Source organism: Mesocricetus auratus, unplaced genomic scaffold, assembly GCF_017639785.1.
Source record: "Mesocricetus auratus isolate SY011 unplaced genomic scaffold, BCM_Maur_2.0 Super-Scaffold_100006, whole genome shotgun sequence".
Lineage (NCBI taxonomy): Eukaryota > Metazoa > Chordata > Mammalia > Rodentia > Cricetidae > Mesocricetus > Mesocricetus auratus.
In genome coordinates, this window is record NW_024429190.1 from 77,721,650 (window position 1) to 77,744,260 (window position 22,611).

At 48.6% G+C, this 22,611-nt stretch overlaps 1 protein-coding gene across 2 annotated transcripts in view; it reads left to right on the forward strand.

Annotated features, from left to right (window-relative positions):
* Aff1 (AF4/FMR2 family member 1) overlaps positions 1–22,611 on the forward strand; it is a 162,697-nt gene that overhangs the window by 134,540 nt on the left and 5,546 nt on the right. For both annotated transcript variants that reach the window (XM_013117978.3, XM_013117979.3), the window contains 8 exons: positions 4,383–5,399; positions 14,016–14,122; positions 15,226–15,475; positions 16,167–16,258; positions 16,422–16,482; positions 19,572–19,705; positions 20,219–20,290; positions 20,756–20,893. In XM_013117978.3, the coding sequence (XP_012973432.1) occupies positions 4,383–5,399; positions 14,016–14,122; positions 15,226–15,475; positions 16,167–16,258; positions 16,422–16,482; positions 19,572–19,705; positions 20,219–20,290; positions 20,756–20,893 (1,871 nt within the window). The remainder of the gene's footprint in view (positions 1–4,382; positions 5,400–14,015; positions 14,123–15,225; positions 15,476–16,166; positions 16,259–16,421; positions 16,483–19,571; positions 19,706–20,218; positions 20,291–20,755; positions 20,894–22,611) is intronic.

Here is a 22,611-nt window from a genome sequence, read left to right on the forward strand (position 1 = left end):
AGAAACTGTCTGTAAGAGCTAACAAGGTTACTACATGCCTTCAGAACCCGGCTAGCAGTATTAAAACTGAGCTCATGAGAAGGGAAGGCATTCTTACTGTCTTTTTACTGGATGAGACCAATCTTTACAGAGAGCACTGTCTCTGTATTTAAGATTAGAATGCCAGGAAATGAGGCCTTTTGATAAGACAGCATTAAAGTTTTCTGAGTTCATCTCTGAGAGATGGTAGTTCAACTAGAGCAGCAACTGGACACCCTGGAGAGCAGGCTGTGGCCTCAGGGCCTGGATGAGGGCAGCTGAGATTGAGGAAGGGAGTCCAGGGCTGGTAGGCGGGACTCTGCCTGGCCCAGCCCAAGCACCTAGGGGTGTCCTCCGGTTTTCCTTTTTGAGTTTTGTATAATGCATGGACATGGATCGGCATTAACTGCATCTGAAGTGTCTTCTGGAGTTCAGACACAGCACGTGGGCCTCTGTGTTCCTTGTGTGGCACTGGCTGTGAAATGATCCCTCTGGATCTTAGGAGGGAGGGGGGTGAGCATGTTGGTGTTCACCAGAAGAGCTTTGTGGCAGGTGATTTTGTTGTTTTTGGTACTGGGACGTGAAAATGTCGAGCATACTTAGCATGTACTCTGCCACTGAATGGAATCCTCAGCTCTGCACTTCATCTTCAGTAAGGAAAATATGTGTGCTTGTTACATTATTAATAGAAAATGTTCAATAAAACCAGTTCAATTCAAAACAGATTAAGTTAAACGCTTTGGCTGTATAATTGAAACCTTTAAAAATAATTACATAAAAAAGAAATTTCCTGCCGGATGGTAGTGGCACATGCCTTTAATCCCAGAATTTGGGAGCAGAGACAGGTGAATGGATCTCTGTAAGTTCATGGCCATCATGACAGCTAGGGCTACACTGAGAAACCCTGTCAGAAAACAAAAAAATCCTTGTTGGCATTGTAGCATTCTTAGGGTCCTTGGTCCAATCCCTAATGTCTCCAAAAAGAAAATGAAAAATAGAAAAGTGATTTAATCTCATTTGTTATAAGTAAACTTATGTTTCAGTTATCAAACAATGACTGGATTAAAGCTCGCTGGGCAGCATGTGCCTGTGAACCTGGCTCTGAGAAACCTGAGGCTGGAGAGTAGCCTGGGCTACATGGTCTACCCTAGCTCCCCAAAGCTCAAACCAACAAAAGTCCAACAAGGTGGATTGGAACTTCTAGGTGCAGAATAAGTGTTCCTGTCTCACTGTCTTTTAAATCACCCCAGGGGAGAAGCTGTGTCTCCGCCTGTGAGGTCTGCGTTCCGCACTGGGGCTTGCTCTTGGGAATATGTTGTCTTAGTTTTACTTTATTTTCCCTTAGTTATCTATCTACTTTTTGTCACCTTTCAAATGAGTATCTCCTAAAGTTTACCCTTTTAGCTGAGGGTGACATGGACAATATAATCAACCGTATACTAGCTCTAACTTTCTCACCCACTTGTATCTTTAATTTTGAGACAAGGTCTCTATGAGACTCTAGGTGGCCAGGAACTCATTCTGTATTCTAGGCTGGAAGAGACCCGCTGGCCTCTGCCTCTTGCGTGCTGGGATTAAAGCACCACCATGCCCGCTTATTTATTTAGTGTGTGTCTGTGAGGGCACACTTGTGTGAGGAACACTTGAGGAAGACGAGCAGAGGACAACTGAGTAGCTGATGTCTCTGCCCAACTTTACATGGTCCCCAGGCATCAAACTCAGGTTATCAGGTTTGTGCAATATATAGGCAAATACGTATACCGCAAAGCTTTGTTTTGAACCATAGTTCATTCTAAAATACACACACATGTGTTACTTCCAGAGGTTAGGAGACCCAAGGGGCCCATGTTTAGGCACACTCAGGCCACTCCTACTTCCAGTCTATAGGTTTTACCACCATTGAGAGGAACAGAGTACATGAGGAAAAGGAAGACAAAAACGAAAAGCCAAACTTGAATCCCACCTGGTGCTTCTGTTTTAAAGTTACACTCTGACTTAACCAAATCTTTTATTCAAACATCTCAACACAGATAATTCCTAGCCTTAAGCAGCCATCTCGTTTGCAACTTCATTTGGGTACGGGGAAGAGCTGTGTCTACGTTTTCTCCTCGTTGGGCTCACCACTCAGGGTTATTGTGTAGAAACAGGCCACAGGATTCCCTTCTGGACCTTCAAGACCACAGTGGAAGTAAAAATACGCTATTTTTGTAACCAGGATATCCTTTTAGGGATGACTAAATGCACCCCAGTATTGCTCTGTGTTAGGGATAGAATTGCAGGAGTGACTCCTCCTTTGGGTCCTGAGGATCCTGTCAGAGGTGTTGACCAATCTATCCCAGCCTTTCCCAAGGAATGGTGGGAAGCGTTTGAACCTGATAAAACTGTCTGCCTTACAGCTTTATCAGATCACTTAACCACTGTCTTCTACATAGGAAGTCATATGGTAAGGAGCTCTCTGTTATTCGACACTCTTAACTACCTTACCTTGTTAGAATAGCGAATACAATTATATTTCCATGTGATAAAATGCCCTGCACATTATAGTAGTCGGCTTCCTTCCCCTCGTGCTGAAATTCAAATGAGCACCTGGGTGAGTTTGTGTAAGCTGGAGGCGGGACAAGAGATCTGTCACCATAGGGGCTGTGTGGGGTAAACAGAAAGAGCCCAGCCTCGTCTGCCTACAGGAGCCCTCCTGACTTCTCTGGTTCTTTGTGGTGTTACTCTGTTGTGAGCACACAAAGCCTAGATCATCTTACTCCTCACCTAATGCATCCACAGCACATGCTTTGTATTAGGCCTGCATGTTTTGCAGATTTGGATTATTTGATGTATTTCGCTTTGGAAAATTGTTTTCCCTTTGAAAAACTTCCATGGCGATGCTGAGGATAAAGGGCAGTGATAGAGCGCTGGCCTACTGGGCACTAGGCTTCCAGTTTTCCCCGGCATGCTAAAATTCAATTAAGAAAATTGTATTAGGTTCAACCTACTGTGTGGCTCTTCTCCATGATCTAATCAGCTAGATCTCATGCGTAATACTTTCAGTTAGTGCTCTGGTGGTCTGTATATGAGTTAACTATTCATGGAAGCCACTACTAAGAGTGGATCTTGGGGAAAGAGGGAAACACAGAGCAAGCCAGTCATGTTTGGTGTCTTCTAAAAATATAATTGTCACTGACTCTATCAACTGGCACTTTCCCATATAGTCTGTAATTCAAGTAAGGATGCCACATAGTGATAGAGGGATGGCTTGGTGGTTGGGAGATGCAGTACTCCTGGAGGGGACCTGACGTAGGTTCTCAGCACCCAACTGCTCACAGTGGCCTAAAACTCCAGCTCTAAGGGGATCTGACACTCTCCTCTGGCCATTTGTACCCCCAATATAATTAATATACACTGCATAAATTTATAAAGCAGAATAAAAACATTAAAGATGAATAATAAAAATTACAAAGTAAAATATTAAATCAATATAAAAGTTGGGCAGTAGTGGCACATACCTTTAATTCCAGCAGAGGCAGGTGGATGCCTGTGAATTTGAGTCCACCCTGGTCTACAGAGCCAAGTCTCAGAACAGCCAGGGTGGGCTACACAGAGAAACCCTGTTTTGGAAAATCAAAACAACAAGTAAGTGTGTGTGTGTGTGTGTGTGTGTGTGTGTGTGTGTGTGTGTGTGTGTGTGTGTGTGTGTAGGATGGCCACATATTCCATGACATGGCATGCGTCAACAGTTAATTTAGCAGCAAGAGTTCACTCACAGGAGGATTTAAGGACTTCTGTTGATCTGCCCTATCAGTTATTTGGCCAATAATCAATATTCCTGTCTGTTGTGGATCTTGTCTTTGTGCTTAGGAAGAGATGCAGCTTTAGACCTGGCTGCCTGTAGTAAAAGGTGCTGTGTCTACCCTAAAGAGTGGGAAGGACTAGTCCCTGCTAATGTGACATAACTATCTGGGTAAAGTTTGGAAATCAGATCTCTATGTTAGACTGGTAATCCCATCACATATAAACTACTGTTTTTAAGTAAATAAGAGAAAGTAGGTGTTAGATAAGTGTTTATCAGTTGGAAAAAAAGGGTTCTTTTTATTCCTCATCTCCTACATTACAAGTCAAAGTGTGTTCATTCTGTTCAAATTCTATCATAATTAGACATCGGTACAAAAGACATACCACAAAGGTGTCTTAGCAGTTGCCAGTTGCTTATTAGTTAGTATCTATTAGGTGAAGTTCTCAAATTGCAAAATTGTTCAAGCCTGTTTTAAGAACGGTTACAGACTTCTGGTTTGTGAATTGAAGGGGACTGCTAACAGAGAAGAATAGTTTACCAACACCGGTTAGTTAACACTTCTCTCTCTCTGGTTTTCTAGCCTGAGCCTCCGTCAACAAACAAATGGCAGCTGGACAACTGGTTGACCAAAGTCAGCCAGCCATCGGTGCCCCTCGACGGTCGGGGAAGCACAGAGTCCCCACGCTGGCGCCAGGAAAGTAAGGATGGAGACTGCGCCACTGACCAGCAGCACCCCGAGTCCAAAGACCCTGCCCCCAAGAGTTCCAGCAAAGCTCCACGAGGTCCCGCCGAGGGGCCCCAGCCTGGGAAGAGGGGCTGCCAGAAATCCCCCGCCCAACAGGAGCCCCCACCTCGGCAAACTATCGGAACCAAGCAACCCAGAAAACCTGCCAAGGGCTCTGGTCAGGCAGAGCCCCAGGCCAGCTCACAGGCGGAGAGTGAACCAGGATCCCTTCCCTATGTCTCGAAAGAGCAGACTCCCAAAGACAAGCCCAAGGTGAAGACGAAAGGCAGGCCACGAGCTGTGGGCAACAGGGAGCCTAAGCCTGAAGCTCCTGTGCCCAAGCCGCCGGCCGCCGTGCCCAAGCCGCAGGCAGCTGTGCCCACCCCCACCGAGAAGAGGAAACACAAGAGTTCCCCGGCCCCCTCCAAGACACTGTCAGGCCCTCAGCCCCCAAAGGACAATGCTGGGGACAGGAACCCCGAGCACTTTGCCCTTGTCTCGTTGACTCAGAGCCAAGGCCCCCTTCCCAGCAGCAGGGGTGGCAGCGGCGGCGGTGGCAGCAGCAGCAGCAGCAGCAGCAGCAGCAGGACTAGCGGCTGCCGACAGGCTGTGATTGTCCAGGAGGATGGCCGCAAAGACAGACTCCTGTTACCCTTGAGAGACACCAAGTTGCTCTCGCCACTCAGGGACGCTCCACCGCCAACGAGCTTGGTGGTGAAGATAACCCTAGACCTTCTCACTAGGATCCCACAGCCCTCCGTGAAGGGGGGCCGCTCTAGGGAGGTGGGCGACAAGCAGCTGCCGGCTGCGAAGAAGCAGGACACCGAGAAGAGAAGCCGCGACCCCTCCAGCAAAGTCACCAAGAAGAGAAAGGTGAGTGCAGGGCCACGCATGCCTGCCTGGCAGTGGACGCCGTGGCCAGGGATCCCCGAAGCCTTTGCCCTCACTGGCTCTCTGGGGTTCTGGGGCTTGCACCCTCTTGTTTCCCATTCTGCAGGCAGTCACTTGGGTCAGGGGCCCCAAGTCATGGAAGAGGTAAGCTTTCTCCACACCAGGCATCACTCTGAGGGCAGCCTTCAGTGTGTGCAGAGATCACAGCTCACTCTCTGGCATGTGATGCTTTTGTCCTGGAAACCATGAATTAGAATGATAGTGTTGTGAATGCTTTGCTGCTAGGACCGTTTAAACATACGGGTAAGAGATCTTGAGTGAAGTGAGCCAGTGGGCTGAGCTGCAGACGACTGAGCATCTGAGTTTTCATGGGAAACCTGCCTCACTTGAGACTTTTTTATTACGTAGGCATGCCGCCAGTTTGGACAGTGTCGTCTTTATTGTAAATTGTTGCGCTTTAGCTCACTCTCTCTCTCTTTTGCTTCTTTGTGATGAGGTAAGAGTAGGGAGTGTTTCCCCAGGGGCACTCTGCCTGCCCAGATCTTGACACACAAGCACAAGCAGGGCCGACTGTCTTGCTGACAAGGGATAAGATTTAGCACCCTTCAGCTGTGGAACATTAATTGAAAATACCGGGAAGGGCCACGAAGCTTGCTGTCATGTCCGAGGCCCCACTGGTTTCTCCACCTTTTAAAGATACGGCCTGACTCCAGCACCCTGAAAACGGTGACTTTTCTCCAGAACCTGCTTGTTGGACACATGAGAGTGCGCGTGACCACATCTTTGGGGTGATTCAGGTGCTTGCTGAAGATGCTGTTTGAGCTAGAAAAAAGACTTTTGGGGGTGTGTGTGGAGGTGAGATCGTCTGTGTAGCCCTGGCTGTCCAGGAACATGCCATGTATGTAGAACAGGCTGATCTCAAACCCACAGAAATCACCAGCCTCTTCCTGACTCCCAATTAAAGGTCTGCACCACCTGGCCAGAAAGATTTTAAAACTTTCAGAATGAGGTGTGTGTGTGTGTGTGTGTGTGTGTGTGTGTGTGTGTGTGTGTGTCCCCGTCCGTCCGTCCATCCGTCCCCGTCTGCCCGTCTGTCTCTCTCAGACAAAGGAATTGTGGTGGGCCTGTTTAGGAAGAAGCGCTCCTGCATCTGCCATCTTAGAGCATGTGTCAAGGATACACTGGTTTACCTGCTCCTGCCAGCAAGCCTCCATCACCTCTCTTAGCTCTGCTTGTTTTACACGGTCTCTGGCACTGTCTGTCTTTCTGCTTTCCACCGGAGTGGAGGGGGAGCTTTGTTTCCTGTGCTGCCTTGTTAGAGTTGTCAGGGATCCCCAGCCTTCAGTAGGGTCTAGGCGAGCTCCTCCCTCTTGTCCCTTTGGAAGGTGAACCTTTAGGCATGGCCCAAGGGAAGCTCATTTTGGTTAGACCCCAGGAAACATTTTGTTCAGCACATGGAGAAGTTATGATCTCATCTTAATTGAGCATTATCGAGTTCACTTAATTGAGCTCTTCAAAGTGTCTGGTCCAAAAGAAACTGAGAACAAACGCTAGCTGTGGTGCCTCTTCGCATGCTGTCCTGCAGGCTCTCTTGGCATCATTACAGAGTCCTGTCTCCTCGCAGCTCTATCCTGCCCACCACCCTAAACTTCTCCAGCTCATGGGCCTCCCAGTCCTAGCTGTGACTCCTGTAGAACCTGCCATTTGGGCCATGTGCTCTTATGACTCTTGGTCCCCTCCTCTCTACAATAAAAACCTTCCCTTCAACCATACCTCAAAGCGGTTATGTCCACACAAAGCTCTGGCCAGCACCGAGAGATTTGGCTTGGAAATCTGTCTGAGACAGGTCAAGGTGGGACCCATTGGTTTAAACCCTGGCTGTAATGAAGACCTCCCAAGCCTGACATTGTAGTCACCTGGGGCAGCAGGGGGCCCTCCCACTCAGGTAGTTTGAAATTCCTAGGCAATCCCGATGCTCCCAGGGCTGGGAGCAATGGAGCGCAGCCTTTACGCAGTTGCTGCTCACGAAAGCTCAGATGCTTGGGCAGAGAAATTGCTCAGGTGTTCCTCGAGTGTGGCTGGTATGGATAAGGCAGCCAGGAATTCTTGCCTGGGGTGTGTCATTAGTTGGCAGCTTGACTGAGAAGCTTTCAGGTAGGTGTGAATAAAACACCAGCTGCTGTGTGTTTACCCCTCAGAGTCATGTGTCCTTTAGTATGTTACTTCCTGGACATCAGGGTGGGAGGTATTGCGTATGTCACCCACTCTGTGCGTCAGCTCTGTGACCGCCATTCGGGCCTCCCTGGCTCTGGGGCAGAGGTTATACTAACTAACTTCCTTTTAACTTGGGACTATTTCTTCCCAAATTTAGATTGTGAAGGCCTTCTAGTGTGAGTAGTAGAAAAGGCTTCCTAACGATGTATTAGGGACATTTAAGAGTTTCTAAATCCTTCACATTTATGCAGTTCATGTAAAGGCCCCTCAGAACTTCTCCCTCTCCTGGATGAAATTTAGCGAGAATTCTCAAGAAGATTCACAGTCATTAAGGCTTTTCATGAGAATATTGGAGACCATGTGGCAGGACACGATGCAGCTCAGGGTGGGCCACTTCGCCAGCATTATCAGGGCTTTGGATTCAGTACCCGGCCATGCAGCTCAGGGTGGGCCACTTCGCCAGCATTATCAGGGCTTTGGATTCAGTACCCGGCCATGCAGCTCAGGGTGGGCCACTTCACTAGCATTATCAGGGCTTTGGATTCAGTACCCGGCCATGCAGCTCAGGGTGGGCCACTTCGCCAGCATTAGTAGGGCCTTGGATTCAGCCGTGCAGACTGAAAGCCAGGCAACGAGAAAGATGGATGGTGCTGTGATGAAGGCATCCTGAGGGAACTGGATTAGGAATGGTCCGTGAGGCACACTGGAGAAACTGAGGTACTACATTTGCACCAAGAGTACTCACTCAAAATGTTGACGACAATTTAGAAGTTAAAGTACTAACTCCCACTTTTCCTAAGTTAGGAAAAACTGAATTGGAGGCACCCTAGAAACACCCTAGCAAGCATGGAGCTCCACGTGGAGTCCTACTATGTGCTCACTTTTCTGTAGAAGACGGTTCATCCGGTTCATTTCATCCATTCACTTAAAGTTTTCTCCTCAAACAAGCAGGTGTTCCTTTGCTATTGTTGTGTTGTTCTCGCTGTGTAGCTCAGACTGGCTGGAGGCCAGGACCCTTCTGCTTCTGTCTCCCAAGTGTGGGGATTACAGTCGTATGTTTAAATAAGTAGGTAGTCTTTCTTACTGGTCATTCTAACAAAAATCGATGGAATGAAGGAGTTCACTGAAGCCTTGCTCTAACACAGTTGATTTAGTAACCAAGAAGCCATGACCTTTGGTGGGGGATCAGTGTATCTATATATTCCTTTATTTATGTGGACAGAGGAAGAGAAGTCATTGTGTGCGACAGGAAAAGCAGTGTTTCTTATGCTTGGGATGGTTACTGCTGCCTTCTGTCATCCAAAGGCCAATTGTCCTTTCTTGTCCTCATCCCGCCAGGTTAGTAACCCCAGATTTTGTCCTTAGAGGTCGAGGGTACGAAATTGGATGCATTAGAATTTATTAAAAAGTCTCCTAGGTTTTCTTTCTTGCCACCTGGCTGCCATGTGGCAGCCGTCATCGGTACCTGTCTGTCTGCCTAGCCAGGGAGGGAGAGGTAAAGCTGGTCTGTTTTCCTCTCTCATAGTGCTTTCTTCTCGAGACTCTCATGGCTGCCCAGTAGATGCACTCCTCCTGTCTCCTGGTCTGTCCTCTCCCTCACTCATCCTTTTGTGTACACACATGTATCCTGGGAAGATTCTGGAGCGTCACAGAGTCCAAGATCCATATTCTGACTCTGGTGACTCTACTCACTAGGGCTGTTACAGTGTACTTCTGGCTTCACGCCTCCATTGCCCCATGCTGCCAGTCTGTGCCCATGCATACCCCTTCTCCAGGACCCTAGCTTCCTCCTCAGATCCTCGTCTACACCATCCAAGCCAAGCTCCCAGCGTCCTTCCACAAGTCAGAGCCCGAGTTACTGTCATCTGCCTTCGGTTTCCTTTGAACTGCAAGGCACCCTCAGGATGAGCCAGTGCAAGGCAGGTGCCAGGCCACTGTCCACCCAGGAGGGAGGGCCTCCCATTCTGTAGGTGGAGTAGCACTTGGCACATCACCCGGAGGCCATTCTTAGTTTACGTTCTGGTTGACAGACAGCATTACCTCTCTGGGGGAAGCCTGGCCTTTCCAGACAGGAGGCCGCTTCCAAGTGTGCAGTGCGCAGTGCTCAGGGAGCAGGCAGTGGAGCCTTTGCTGGCGGCCTTTCTGTTAGGTATTGGGTACCGTGTTCCTGCGGTCTGGAGTACCAAGAGAAAGGTAATGATCCGGGTGAGATGTAAACCCTAGCATTTTTACCTGCCTTGAAGCTGATGTCCTGTGTGCCGGCTCCTCTTGTGTCTCTAATTGGCACAGGCTCCAGTTACAGTCAGCTGGTGAAGAGCATCTTGTCTGAAACGTACTTGCTGTGTGTTTAGGTGGTATGTATGTGACTTGTTGTGATACCAAGCATATCCCACACAACATGAATATAGCCAACAGAAATGGACTCTCATTCCCTTCTGGACTTCAGGGTTTGGACAGTGTGTGTTTGCCTCCCCTCTTTTTGCATCATAAACTGCCTGGAAATACCTTCTGTTTAGGTTCATGTTTTAGCATCTCACCTGTAAGGAAATTCTTAGTTTTCTCCAGATGTAGAGTTGTCACTTTGTTGCAGTGTTTGTGAACTGTATCTGTGCAGCCTTTTAAGCCCTGGGGCCTTCGGGTGGCAGGAAGTTTTAGCACAAACAGGTACTATGGGGTTTACTGCATCCATGGCAGAAATTCTGCTTTAGCTTTTCATTATAATCTTTGCCTCTCAACCAGGGATGTGTTGGGTGCTACCCTTCCTCTGAGCACGATGACACTGAAGTCGTCTTGTGACACCAGCACCCCTCCCTTCTGAATTTCACCATTAAGAGTCTGCTTCTGGCTTATGCTCACAGTGGCATGGAACTTGGGGCATTTTAGTCATGGTTTTAGGCTTTCCTACCTCATTTCCCAGTCTTTCCTAGCAATGGTTGCAATTCTGTGTATGTATGTGCTTAGTGTGTGTCTGTATGGGGGTGGGAGGGGTGTGTGTGTGGATATGTGCGGTGTATGCCCATTTATACACAGATGTGTGCATCTGTGCATAGGCCAGAACAGGATGGCGAATACCCTGCTGCATCACCCTCTGCCATATTCCTGAGACAAGGTCTCTCACTGAAATCAATTCTGGCAGCCACCTAACTCCAGCAATCCTCCTGCCTCTTCCCCATCCTTACAACATTGGGGACACATGGGGCATGCACACAATCATGCCTGGCTTTTTTATGTGGGTTCTAGGGATTTGAACTGACGTCCTCATGCATGTTCAGTAAGCTCTTACACAGAGCCACAGCTGATTTGTCCTTGTTTGTTTTATCAAGACACAGTTTCTCTGTGTAGACCCAGCTGTCCTAGAACTCTGTAGACCAGGCTGGCCTGGAACTCACAGAGATCTGCCTGCCTCTGCCTCCCGAGTGCTGGGATTAAAGGCATGCACCACCCCCGCCCGGCTGCAACAACTGATTTGTCTGTATCCTCTCTGCTTCGTGTGTGTCATCCATTCTCTGTGCTGGTTAATGAGAAGTTAAAGCTTCAGTGAGACCCTGGAAGGAGCCAGAAGAAGAGCTCTTGGGGGGCGGGGTGGGGGGTAACAGAACATATGTAACATGAAAGTGGGGGGTGCCAGGGGAAGAAGGGTCCCCAGCAAGGTCTCCTTTGAGGACAAATACAAATGCACTATCTGTGAAATGCCCAATTTAAAGAACTAAAAAGAAGCGAGGGAAAGACCAGTGTAGAGCCCAGCGTACAGATCACCTCTGGCAAGCTGGGTGGGTTGGTGCTGCCCAGGAAGATGGGAAGTAAACCAACTTTGTGACGAGTTTTCATTAGCCACATAAAAATGGAAAAGGAAGCTAGTGACAGTTTTAGTAGTATTACCTAGGGAATCAAGTACCCTGTACTTAGTATTGAAACTATTCCAAGTCTTTGCTTACTCTGGGCTAGCCAGGTTCAAGTCTAGGAGCTCAGGGCCTGCAGTCATGGCTGCTTCCCTTGGCTTACAATCTTGTATTGTACCTGTGTTCCATCTGAACACTCACTTCTGTGCACACCACGCTAGTAAGAACAAGCATTCTGTGTGCCTCCCTGGGCAAGTCCACTTCAAAACAAACCATCCACAGAGGAACAGAAGCACACTCTGGGGCACAAGTGTCTGCACGACACCAGGAGGAGGGAGACAGTTTTTCCCTTTTTTCAGCAGGACCAGGTCGTGTAGTGTGCGGGTATTCCATGGCACTGTGCATACTAGTATGTTCTTACTCATTGGAGAGATTTGGGGTGAGGATGCTAGAGTGGTGAGACCTGGACCCCTGCCTGCCTGTGATGCGTGGTGAGACCTGGACCCCACACCAGTTACTGTGATGCGTGGTGAGACCTGGACCCCACACCAGTTACTGTGATGCGTGGTGAGACCTGGACCCCACACCAGTTACTGTGAGGCGTGGTGAGACCTGGACCCCCAATCCCAGTTCCTTGGAGCACTTTCTTCCTTTACAGCTCAAAGATCTGGGCTTGGTTGTGGATTGTCCCGGACTGACTGTGTGTCCCAGATTTCTAGGTCAGGGAACTCACAGCCAAGAGCTTTGCTCTCAGTGCTCTGGAGATGAGGGACTCTTACTCATAATGTCACCACACACCATCTGCTAGAGAGAACATGCTGTTCTGAATGTCCCAGCTGAAGAGGCCACCATACCATCCTGTGTGATTTTTTTTTTTTTTGGCAAGGGTGGGGTGTGTGTGTGTGTGTGTGTGATGTCAATGACACATGGGAATAGTTTTTGCCATGAACATTTGCTCTTTTAATAATTAAATGCATTTTACATTTTAGTTATATAAATGGGCTCTTCTAAGTTACTTAAATCTTCGTGTAAATTCCTTTTCCTTCCGTAGTCCCACTGAAGTCATGCTTCTGTCACTTAACCAATTGTCTGTCTGTCTGTCTGAAGAGCTCAATGTTGGCTTTCTTCCCCAGTCAGGATCTACTTTTTTTCTTTCTTTTTGGAGACAAGTTCTCACTCAACCTAGAACTCACAGATTCAGCAAGACAGCTATATCTCCAGTCCCTTAATCAAGTTCCTTTGAAAAATAAAAACCTATTTCTTCTGGGGATGGGGTAGGAAGGTTGAAGACACAACAGAAGGCAGAAAATTAGAACCCCAAGGACCCATTTTTGTATGTGGCACATATATATGCTGCTGTTTCTGTAGGATATCCAGGGCACATCCAGCTCATTTCTTTCTCAACAACACTTTAGTCTTCACTGGAGAAGACTGTTAAGTATTGGACTCTGAGGATTAAACATAAAGTAGTTTTGTGAGTAGCTGGTCTTACAAGGAAAGGGGAGATGCCACAGTCACCCCACGTTTGCAGCGTGGATACCATGCTTTACTAGTCTTTGTTTTGTTCATTTGCTCAGTCCCTGCATATAATAATAATGCTTTTAAATATTTGGAAACATGATGGTGTGTTGGAGGGTCCATGCCCTCTGTCATCTGTTATTCTTGACACCTTCCCTGCTTAGTATGAAGAATGGCCTTTATTCATGCCAAATATGTCTCAATAGAAACCACATCAAAGTTAGAACATCCTGGAGTCTCTTACTTCTCCACAAAGAAGAATGCAATCGTGTCATTTCAGGAAATGGATGGGATTAGAAGTCATAGAAATTAACCAGACTCAGACAAATCCCACATGGTTTGTCTTATGAAGAACCTAGAATTAAAAATATAATAATTGCTTGAGTATGGTAGCACGTACCTTTAATCTCAGCACTTGGGAGGTAGAGGCAGATGGATTTCTCTAAGTTTGAGGCCAGCCTGTTCTACACTACAGCCAGACAAACCCCCTCTCCGTGTGTGTGTGTGTATGTGTGTGTGTGTGTATGTGTGTGTGAGAGAGAGAGAGAGAGAGAGAGAGAGAGAGAGAGAGAGAGAGAGAGAGAGAGAGAGAGAGAGAGAGAGAGCGAGCAGGAGAATGGCTGTGTGTGTATATATATGTATACACACATACATATGAATGACATAAAGTAGGAGAGGAAATATGTACACACATAGATGACAAAGTAGGAGCCAGGGTATATCACACACACACACACACACACACACACACGAATGACATAAAGAAGGAAGACTATATACACAGGTATAGGAGTGACGTGGAGGAACCCACAAGCATCAGGGGTGGCCCAGAGAAGGTCCTGATCAATGTCCATTATGTGCACGTTGACTGCATCACACCGACGCCCATTACTTAGAGTGCTTTCTCCACTGCACTGCACACAGCCTCTGACGTGTGAGTGACGGCGCTGCTATCTGCACAGGTGTCCCCCTCCCGTTGTATGGAGGTTGCTAACACTCGGCTGTGCTTCTTGGCTTCCAATAACAGGGTGACTCAGAAAAAGACCATGCAAACAAAAAGATCAAATTGGAGAAGGACGTCCAGTCACACTGTGCTTCATCTTCACCTTCCCACAGGGAACCCCCCAAAACCAAGTGAGTACGGCGGTTGGGAACACCCCGGGACGGATGCCTAGCCTCTGGTGGTGACAGGACAGAGGCTTTCTCCTGCACTGTGAAAGTGACTGGTTCTGAGCCAGTGTGTTCATTCGTGGGGTCCCATCCACGAATGTCCCATGAGAATCCACAGCCCCCTGCCTGGCAGCAAACCACTAAGGAGCACTTCCTAGACGCCGAGGGTTTCTCTTCTCTGAGACCCCCTTTTTTAGTGGTGCTGAGGATGTAGTCAGGGCCTTGTACCCGCTAAGCAACGTGCTCTGCCACCCAGCCGTCACTCGCCTGGATTTTTCCCCCTATGAGAAAATAAGAGTCAGCGTACAGTTCAGTGGTATGGAGCACTTACAGCATGCAGTGAGGTCCTAGACTTAACCCCTAGAACTGTGTGGGCACAGGGGCAGAGAAGAAAAGCACTATATGTTCCTTTTTGTTTTGTTTTGTTTTAAGCAGGATGGGAAATGGGTAAAACTTGCTCACAGCCCTGGAGTTCCTACTGGGTCTTGCTTGGACGTGGGATAGCTCAGGTTCAGAGCTCTGCCTTAGAGAGTCCAGTGAGAACTACGTGGCCTTCACGTGTCTGGGTGGGAGAGAAATGACAGATGACAGTAGCAGTGTCAAGATGGTGTGACTTCTCTCAGGCTTACGCAAGAAATTGTTTCACAAGAGACTTTGGCAAACAGAGTGCATCACAAATGCTCCTTGGGGGTGTGGATGGGCAGGGGGTGCGTGCCACCAGATACAGGAGAGTGGCAGATGTGGCGGCAGCAGTGAGCTTGCCTGTTGTCTGGTTAAGATACAGATAGGTGAGAGATGGGAATGGTCAGGGAATCTTTCAGCTGAGTGGAAACGCCACAGTTGGTTACTAACTTCGAGTTAGGTCTTACAGAGCATCAGATGTCCCTAGAACCTGGCCCCTCTGTGTCATAGTTTCAGGCTCTGTGACACTGCAGTCTTTGGTGCCCCTGACCATAGTTTCAGGCTCTGTGACACTGCAGTCTTTGGTGCCCCTGACCATTTCCTCCTTCCGTAAACAAATGGCAAAGTGTGATGTGGATTCTGCTGTGACTACTATTGCTCTCCAGGACACCCAGGCCCTCCTCGGAGTCCTCAAGAAAGGACATGCTTCCTCCACCACCTGTGTCGTCGTCGTCGTCGTCCTCCTCCTCCTCGTCCTCCCAGAAGTCAACCAAAACTGCACACAAGAGGTCAAAGCCGGATGCAGACTCCTGTAGTCAGGACCCTCCCAAAAGTGCCAGCAGCACCAAGAGCAACTGTAAGGACTCTTCCGTCCCCAAGCACAGAAAAGTGCAGGCTCGGGGCACTGAACACAAAGTAAGCAGTGGCACTGACAGAATGCGTGTGGTCTTTGGGCTCTCTCCTGCCAATCTCAGGACATCTGTCTGTTTTAGGATGACAACCTCGAGTTGCTTTTAAAGAGCTAATGGGGGAGGGGTCATCTATTAAAGTGAACCAGAGAAAAATCACACTAGCTTTCATCATGCATTATTTTCACATGTTTAGATGCTTGGCTTAAGAAATGGGCTAGTTCAGCTGGGTGTTGGTGGTGCACACCTTTAATCCCAGCACTTGGGAGGCAGAGGCAGAAGGATCTCTGTAGTTTGAGGCTAGCCTGGTCTACAGAGCGAGTTCCAGGACAGCCTCCAAAGCTACAGAGAAACCCTGCCTCAACGCCCCCCCCCAAAAGAAAAAGAAAAAAAGAAATGAGCTAGTTCACTTCTTCATTTGGAACTTTAATCTCAAATACTTCAGTTATTGGTCATAACAGGAAATAAGTTGGGAGGCCTGGCTTCCAGTTAGCCCGGGTCGTGCTGGGGGAGGGCAGGCTTTGCTGGGTTACCTGCTCTTCTCCTGTAGCTCCAGTTAAGTCTGTAGCTCGGGAAATGCTGGACCAAGCCGACTGCTGTTGACTTCCTGGGAACCCTGCTACCCTGGGCTTTGGAGGGCCGTTGCTGCCAGGGTAGTGGTCCTGTCCCTGAAAGGGTGATGTATGTGTGTTTTAAAGGGGTCTTCTGGAGAGGCTGCAAACCCTTTCCCAGTGCCTTCTTTGCCAAATGGTAACTGTAAACCAGGGAAGTCACAAGTGAAGTCTGACAGGTGAGCTCCACCCCCCCCACCCCCACCCCGCCCCACCCCCTACCCCACCCCCCTGCTTTCTCCCTGTCCCACCCTTTAGTTCCCCTCTGTTTCATCATCTTTTGCCCCAGGTAGTCACTTTAGGTTTAGACTCACATCTGCCTTTTCTGTTTACTTTTTGCAGACAGCAAGCTGATTTTCACATGAAGGAGGCTAAAAAGTTGAAGTGCAAAGCAGAGGCAATGGTCAGTCTTGGTTATGGCCTTGGTTAAACAGTCTCTGATTAAGGGGAAAAACTGTGGTCTCCTTCTGCCGTATTGCACACCATGGAGTGTTTATGTGTGGGGGATGGGGCAGCAGGTAGGACGACTGTGTGCAGGGGCTCTGGGGTGGGGGCAGCAGCAGGAGTGAGGCCTGAGGGGGAATTGTTCAGTCTGATCAATTGTGTACAGACTTAAAACTGCCTGAGTGCAAGCTCATCTCTGGGATGTCGGTTTAATGTATGATGTATGAATGCTCGCTCTCTCTCTCTCTCTCTCTCTCTCTCTCTCTCTCTCTCTCTCTCTCTCTCTCTCTCTCTCTCTCTCTCTCTCTCTCTCTCTCTCTCTCTCTCTCTCTCAATTCACTCACTCAATCAGTCCTTAAGATGTACAACATGACTGACTATTAATTCAGTCTGTGTCCACCCTAAACACTATGCCAGGTGAAGAAGCCTAGTTCATCTTATGCACTGACCCGAGGAGATAGCTGGCCATTGGAAGGCAGTGTCAGCTGCAGACTATAAACATCCTTACTTTCGACTGACTCCCCTAATTGTCAAGCCTCCCATCCTCACTTTTGTGAGCTGCTGAACTTCTGGAAGGGGATGGTTTGCTGTTAACTGTAGACATGAAGTGTGTTCTTACGTCCTGCAGCATGCTGTTTGGTGGGGTCACATGTGCACACCCTGAGTCTCACATTTGTTGGGGTGGGGGTTGTGCCGCAATCAGAAACAACTCTCAGAGGCCAGCTCTCTGTCCACCCCGTGGGTAGGTCCCAGGGGTCAGCCATGTCACCGTGTTGGGCAGCAAGCACTTTTGCATGCTGAGACATCTCATTAGCTTCCTGGAAGGCACTCTGGACAGATTGCTCCTGAAGACTCCCAGCTAGACCTGTTGGCTCTGACTCAGTTGCCTCCTTTGGGCCACCGACCGGGACTTTGGCATATGCCTTTCTACCCCAGGCTGCAGGTCCCCTGTTATCAGATAAAATGGTCCTTGGTGAGCTCCCATGCTTGGTGCTGTGAGGGATGGTGGCAAGCCCCCTTGGTCCTAGTACTGACACTACCCTGTACCCAGCATGTGGGCAGCTCTGCCTGTGCCAAGCGTGTCGCTTGAGCTGCCTCTTCCCTGCTTTCCAAGACGCTGCAGCCCTGGGACTCTTTCAGGTTTGGGGGCGACTGCTCTGCGCCATAGGCAGATACCCAAAACTTGCTCGACCTTAGACACTGCTAGCTTTTGACTGTTTTAGTCAAACAGTTGTAATACTCCAAGGAATCTGGGTTTGCTCTTTGCATCTTCTTTTCCCCGGTGGGTCAGGACCCCCTGATTTGTACCAACTGCATCCCATTGTAACAAATTTTCTTAGGACCTGCTGCTTCCACTGGTGACCTGCATATGGCCACCCTCCCCATGGTTGAGTAACATTGCCCTCCTCTGCTTCTTATGCAAGATCTTATACAGCCCAGGCTGGCTGCAGACATGTAGCCACCGCCCTGCCTCAGCCTCTCAGTTCTAGAGTCACCAGCGAGTGTCACCATGCCTAGCTGCTATCTTTTATCCATTCCATGACCCGGCAGAGCTGTTCATTTGGCATCTGGGCAGTGAAATGCACAACTGGACTCGGAGTGTATTTCACCTTTACATTGTCCTCCCCGCGAGTGGGGAATTCCAGCTGGACCCCTCTAGCACTATTTGAGGAGATTGATGGGCATTGTGACAGGAATGCCATTGTTAGCCTTACAGAGTACTTAAGGAACTGGGCATGGGATGATTGTTATATGATACTTCATTTATGTACCAAGGGTAATATTAATATTGGAAATTCCCCAAGAGAAATTGTTTTAAATGAACAAGTTTGAGAATTATGAGTCCTAGGCTTCATCACAGGACTTACGAGCACTTGCTGCTCCTGCAGAGGACCTAGGCTCAGTTGCCAGCACCACCGCATGGCAGCTCCAGGTCTGGAGGATCTGACGCCCCCTTCTGGCCTCTGCAGGCACAGCTGTTTGCACAGTGCACATAAACACATGCAGACAAAACACCCACATATGTGGCAATAAAATAATGAGAATTAGAGTCCCATCAATGAAGCAAACTAGTCACAACCTATACAGCTCATTGAGACGTACTAGTTTGACATATTTTTTTTCTGTCAGTACCTTTTTGAGCTTATGCTCTGTAGGAAAAATTACTAAGTTACTTCTGAAATATTTAAAGCTATAGTGTCTGAAATGCAGGTGCATGCTTGTGTGCGCGCGCACATGTGTATGTGACACTCCAGTTTGTCCCTTAGTGGTAAGATGCAGGTAGCAGTAGCAGGGGAAGAGCACTTTCCCTACCCCTAATGCACAGCAACAACACAAGGAAACCCAGAGCAGCCTAAGGAGGATCTGTCTGCCTCCCCGTTTCCAACAAGTGTCTTTATTTACTGTTTTCCTCCCCTCTGAACAGAGCAAATGGAAGCGTTAGCACCACCTACAAGCTGGCCCGTGTTAGCCAGCTGTGCTCAGTGTGTGTCATATGCCACGTGCAGAGAGTGGGCTGTTTGCCACACTTCTGCTTAGCTGAATTGGCTGTGCGCCACTCAGCAAGATCAAGTGACCGAATGTGTATTTAGGATTAGGCAGACCACCAATATCTGATTTTGTTTATATTTCCTTGAAGGGGATTTTGAGAGTTTGTCCCTGTTGGCTCCGGGCATGTCCTGACAAAAGACTTCCATGTCAAAGATGATTAATTGTCTGCCGGGCCATCAAGTGATCAGTTAGATGTTTTATATAAGAGGCCTATAAGACGATAAGCCTCAACCTCCACAAAGAAACTGGTGACTGTTAAGATGCTGGAGTGACTGGATCGCAGCCACTAACAGGGCTGTGCCCTTTGTGCTTGGGGAAGTTCTGAGAGTTGTCTTAATATAGAATTCCTTTCTTTTCCCTAGTGAATTTTTCTAGAAGCCACTTTTCACAGGGTCAGAGCTGAGCGCTATGGCTAATTCATCTTGTTCCGTTTATTCTTTCATCTCTCATAAGACATAAGAGAAGTTATAGGACAGAATGTGTGTTCTTCTCCCACAGGCGGACAAGGCTGGAAAGGCCTTCAAGTATTTGGAAGCCATCCTGTCTTTTATTGAGTGTGGGATGGCCACGGAGTCAGAAAGCTCAGCCAAGTCTGCGTACTCGGTGTACTCCGAAACCATAGACCTCATTAAGTAAGTACTGGGGTGTTCTGCCCCCTGCAGACCTCCCTCTCTCTCCTCGGATGTGAAGACAGCTGGAGGAGCCCTGGAGAGGGCCCTGCGGCTCAGTGGCAGCACCTCCCTGTCATGACCCAGGCTCTGGCTTGGTCCACAAACTTTTTTCTTGTCCTGAATTAAAGTATGTCGTGGATGAGGGAACACAGGATGACTGGGCACACCCAGGCCATTTTGCTAGTCTCTGGGGTACTTTTCTTTCCCAGCTTAGGTTTCCTATTGGTGTCTTCTCCAGTGCGGGCTCCCTGCCCTTCATCAGGGTTTAGTGAGGACGTGGCCGAGCTTGGTCTCAGGAGAGAGCAGGCTCGGGGCCAGGTCTGCTGAGCTGGCTCGTGGTTGCTCTCAACCCCCACACATCTGTGTTGCACTCATCTTCATGCCCTCTGGAGGACACGAGGGGAAGCGAGCACAGCCCGGCTCCTGTGACCGACCTGTTTAATCTCGTGCGCTTTTGTATCTCCCTCCCTGCAGGTTCACCATGTCACTGAAATCCTTCTCAGATACCACGGCGCCAATACAAGACAAGATATTTGCCGTTTTATGGTTTGTACATTTTTATTTGTTGTATAAATAGCCATTATGTAGATAATTTTTTCATCAAAGGAAAATGCTATCCTGGAACTCTGAGTTTTAGGCCAGGTTTGGTCTGTATAGAGATCTGCCTGCCTCAGCAGTGCTGGGATTAATTTATTTTCTTGAAGTGAGAATTGTGGCAGAAGGCAGGTGAACCCGCTGTGGCCATTAGAAAGTGGCTGCTGGGCTCGTCTGTGGTCTCAGGATTCAAGTGATATTGGTGCTTCTGTTTTCCTGCCATTGTTTACTTTTGGTGGCGGTGTACGGTGTGGCGAGATGCTTGAGAGGACACCCCTCCACCCCCCCACCCCACCCCACCCCGCCAGAGAGGGGAAGCCAGCGGGTTCACAAGGGCTGATTGCAGTGTGTCCCGTAGTGGGCACTCTGACCGGGAGGCCATCCACAATTCACGGTAACCTCTGTTTTCATTCACAGCTTGCGTTGCCAGTCCCTGTTGAACATGGCCATGTTTCGCTGTAAAAGAGACATAGTCATGAAGTATTCTCGCACTCTTAGTGACCACTACAAGAGTTCTCCCAAAGTGGCCCAGGCACCTTCTCCATGCATGGCCAGGCAAGTGTAAATACAGCTAAATGATACAGTCAAGTCATTCACCTCCTGCTTCTGTGTATGTGACTGGGTTGTTCAAAAATCATGTAGTTCACCTTTATGTGCACTGGCTCTTTAAACCTAAACCATTAGCTACCTCTGCCCTTCTGAGAAACGGGTATAAACTACATCTAGGTTGATAACATATAAGGTACAGTGGTCCCCTCTTACTTGCCAGTCGGTACATCCCAAGGTTTTCCCAGTGAGTTGCCTAAGACCCCAGCTAGTCTCCTAAGCTGCATCTTTTGTTGTGTACGTTCAGGTGTGAAGGCAGAAACAGCAGGAGATTCATAGCAGTGGCTAAGCCTGTGTGGGCTCTGGAGCAGTGACTTTCTGCGTCAGTGTGGGTCTCTTGGTTTTTAATCTCTGCACCACACAAAGAAATTAACGATAATAGAACAGTTTTAGTACACAGCAATCAGAGTTTGAGACTGTGCCCTTTCTGTTGAATCAAGACAAACAATGATATTTTGGGGCATGGTTTGCTGTGGGTAGCAAGTTAGTCTGTGGCTAATGGGGAAGTGTAACTGCAGAGACCGGAGAGGCAGCGAGCAGTCAGCAACTCAAGCATGTTAAGTATCTAAGGTCACAAGAGTGCTAGGGGGAAACCAGCAACAGAAACTGCTGTTCTTTCTCCCTTGCTTTGATAAATCCTCCTGGCATTTCAACAAACGAGCTTTCTAGACCCGTGTATCCTTGGCCATTTCCAGGACCCACACTGGTGGTGCATGCCTAGCAAGATCTCCTCCGCTGCCCCCAACACATTCTGTGAACAGAAATTGCTCACGTTTGCTGTAAGAAGACAGGCAGAATCCTTAGAATGTTTCGAGATCAAAATGAATGTTGGAATGTGTCTTGATGGTCCTGCCCAGTACTGTTTGCTTTGTCTAAGACAGGGCCTCCCTCACTCGGTAGCCCAAGCTGGCCTCAAACCCGTGAGGTTTCCATCTCACGTCCTGAGTCAGGCAGCACTGCATGCATCCCTTGTTTTGTTGGTCTGTGCTCCTCAGGGAGCCGCTTCTTCCGGGCCTTGCTTTTAGAGAACATTAACTATAATACAGACCCACTTCCAGCAATCAGAAAAGGAGGGGCTTCATGCGGCCTCTTACGCTGCAGAGAAGATTGGCATGGCCCCTGCGCAAGGTGACACAAGTTTGTGAAGCCTTCATAGTACAAACAAACACAAACCGCCCTGGATGGAGGCTAGTCCAAGAGCACACGCTGTCAGTCATGTGATTTAGCAAGGGTGGCCTCTTCGTGACAGTCCTCACAGCAGCAGGGGCCACCACCCTCTGCAGCTCCCTCTTGAGTGTCGGCAGCTTCTGCCGCATCTTGGTTATGTGATTGAGCTGTCTCTCCCTGGCCCCAACTGAAGCATGTGAACTTGTGGGACCAGGCCATCATCCTGGGGCCTCGGAACCAGGCACTGTACCCAGCCTGTGGTTACTGACTCAGTAGCAGTTTATAAGAGTCGGGCAAACACTTCACCTCTGTGATGCTGAGACCCAGGGAAAGCAAGATAAATGCCTAGAAAGTGATGTTTGGGGGCGGCTCTGAGTCAGGCCTGAGCGGGGAAGCAAGGCTCAGCCGTGCCCAGCTCTGTGAGATTCCAAGGCTTAGTTCAGATGAGAGTGCTGGGAACACAGGCCCATCTTCCAGGTCTGCCTTGAAAGAAAGACCTG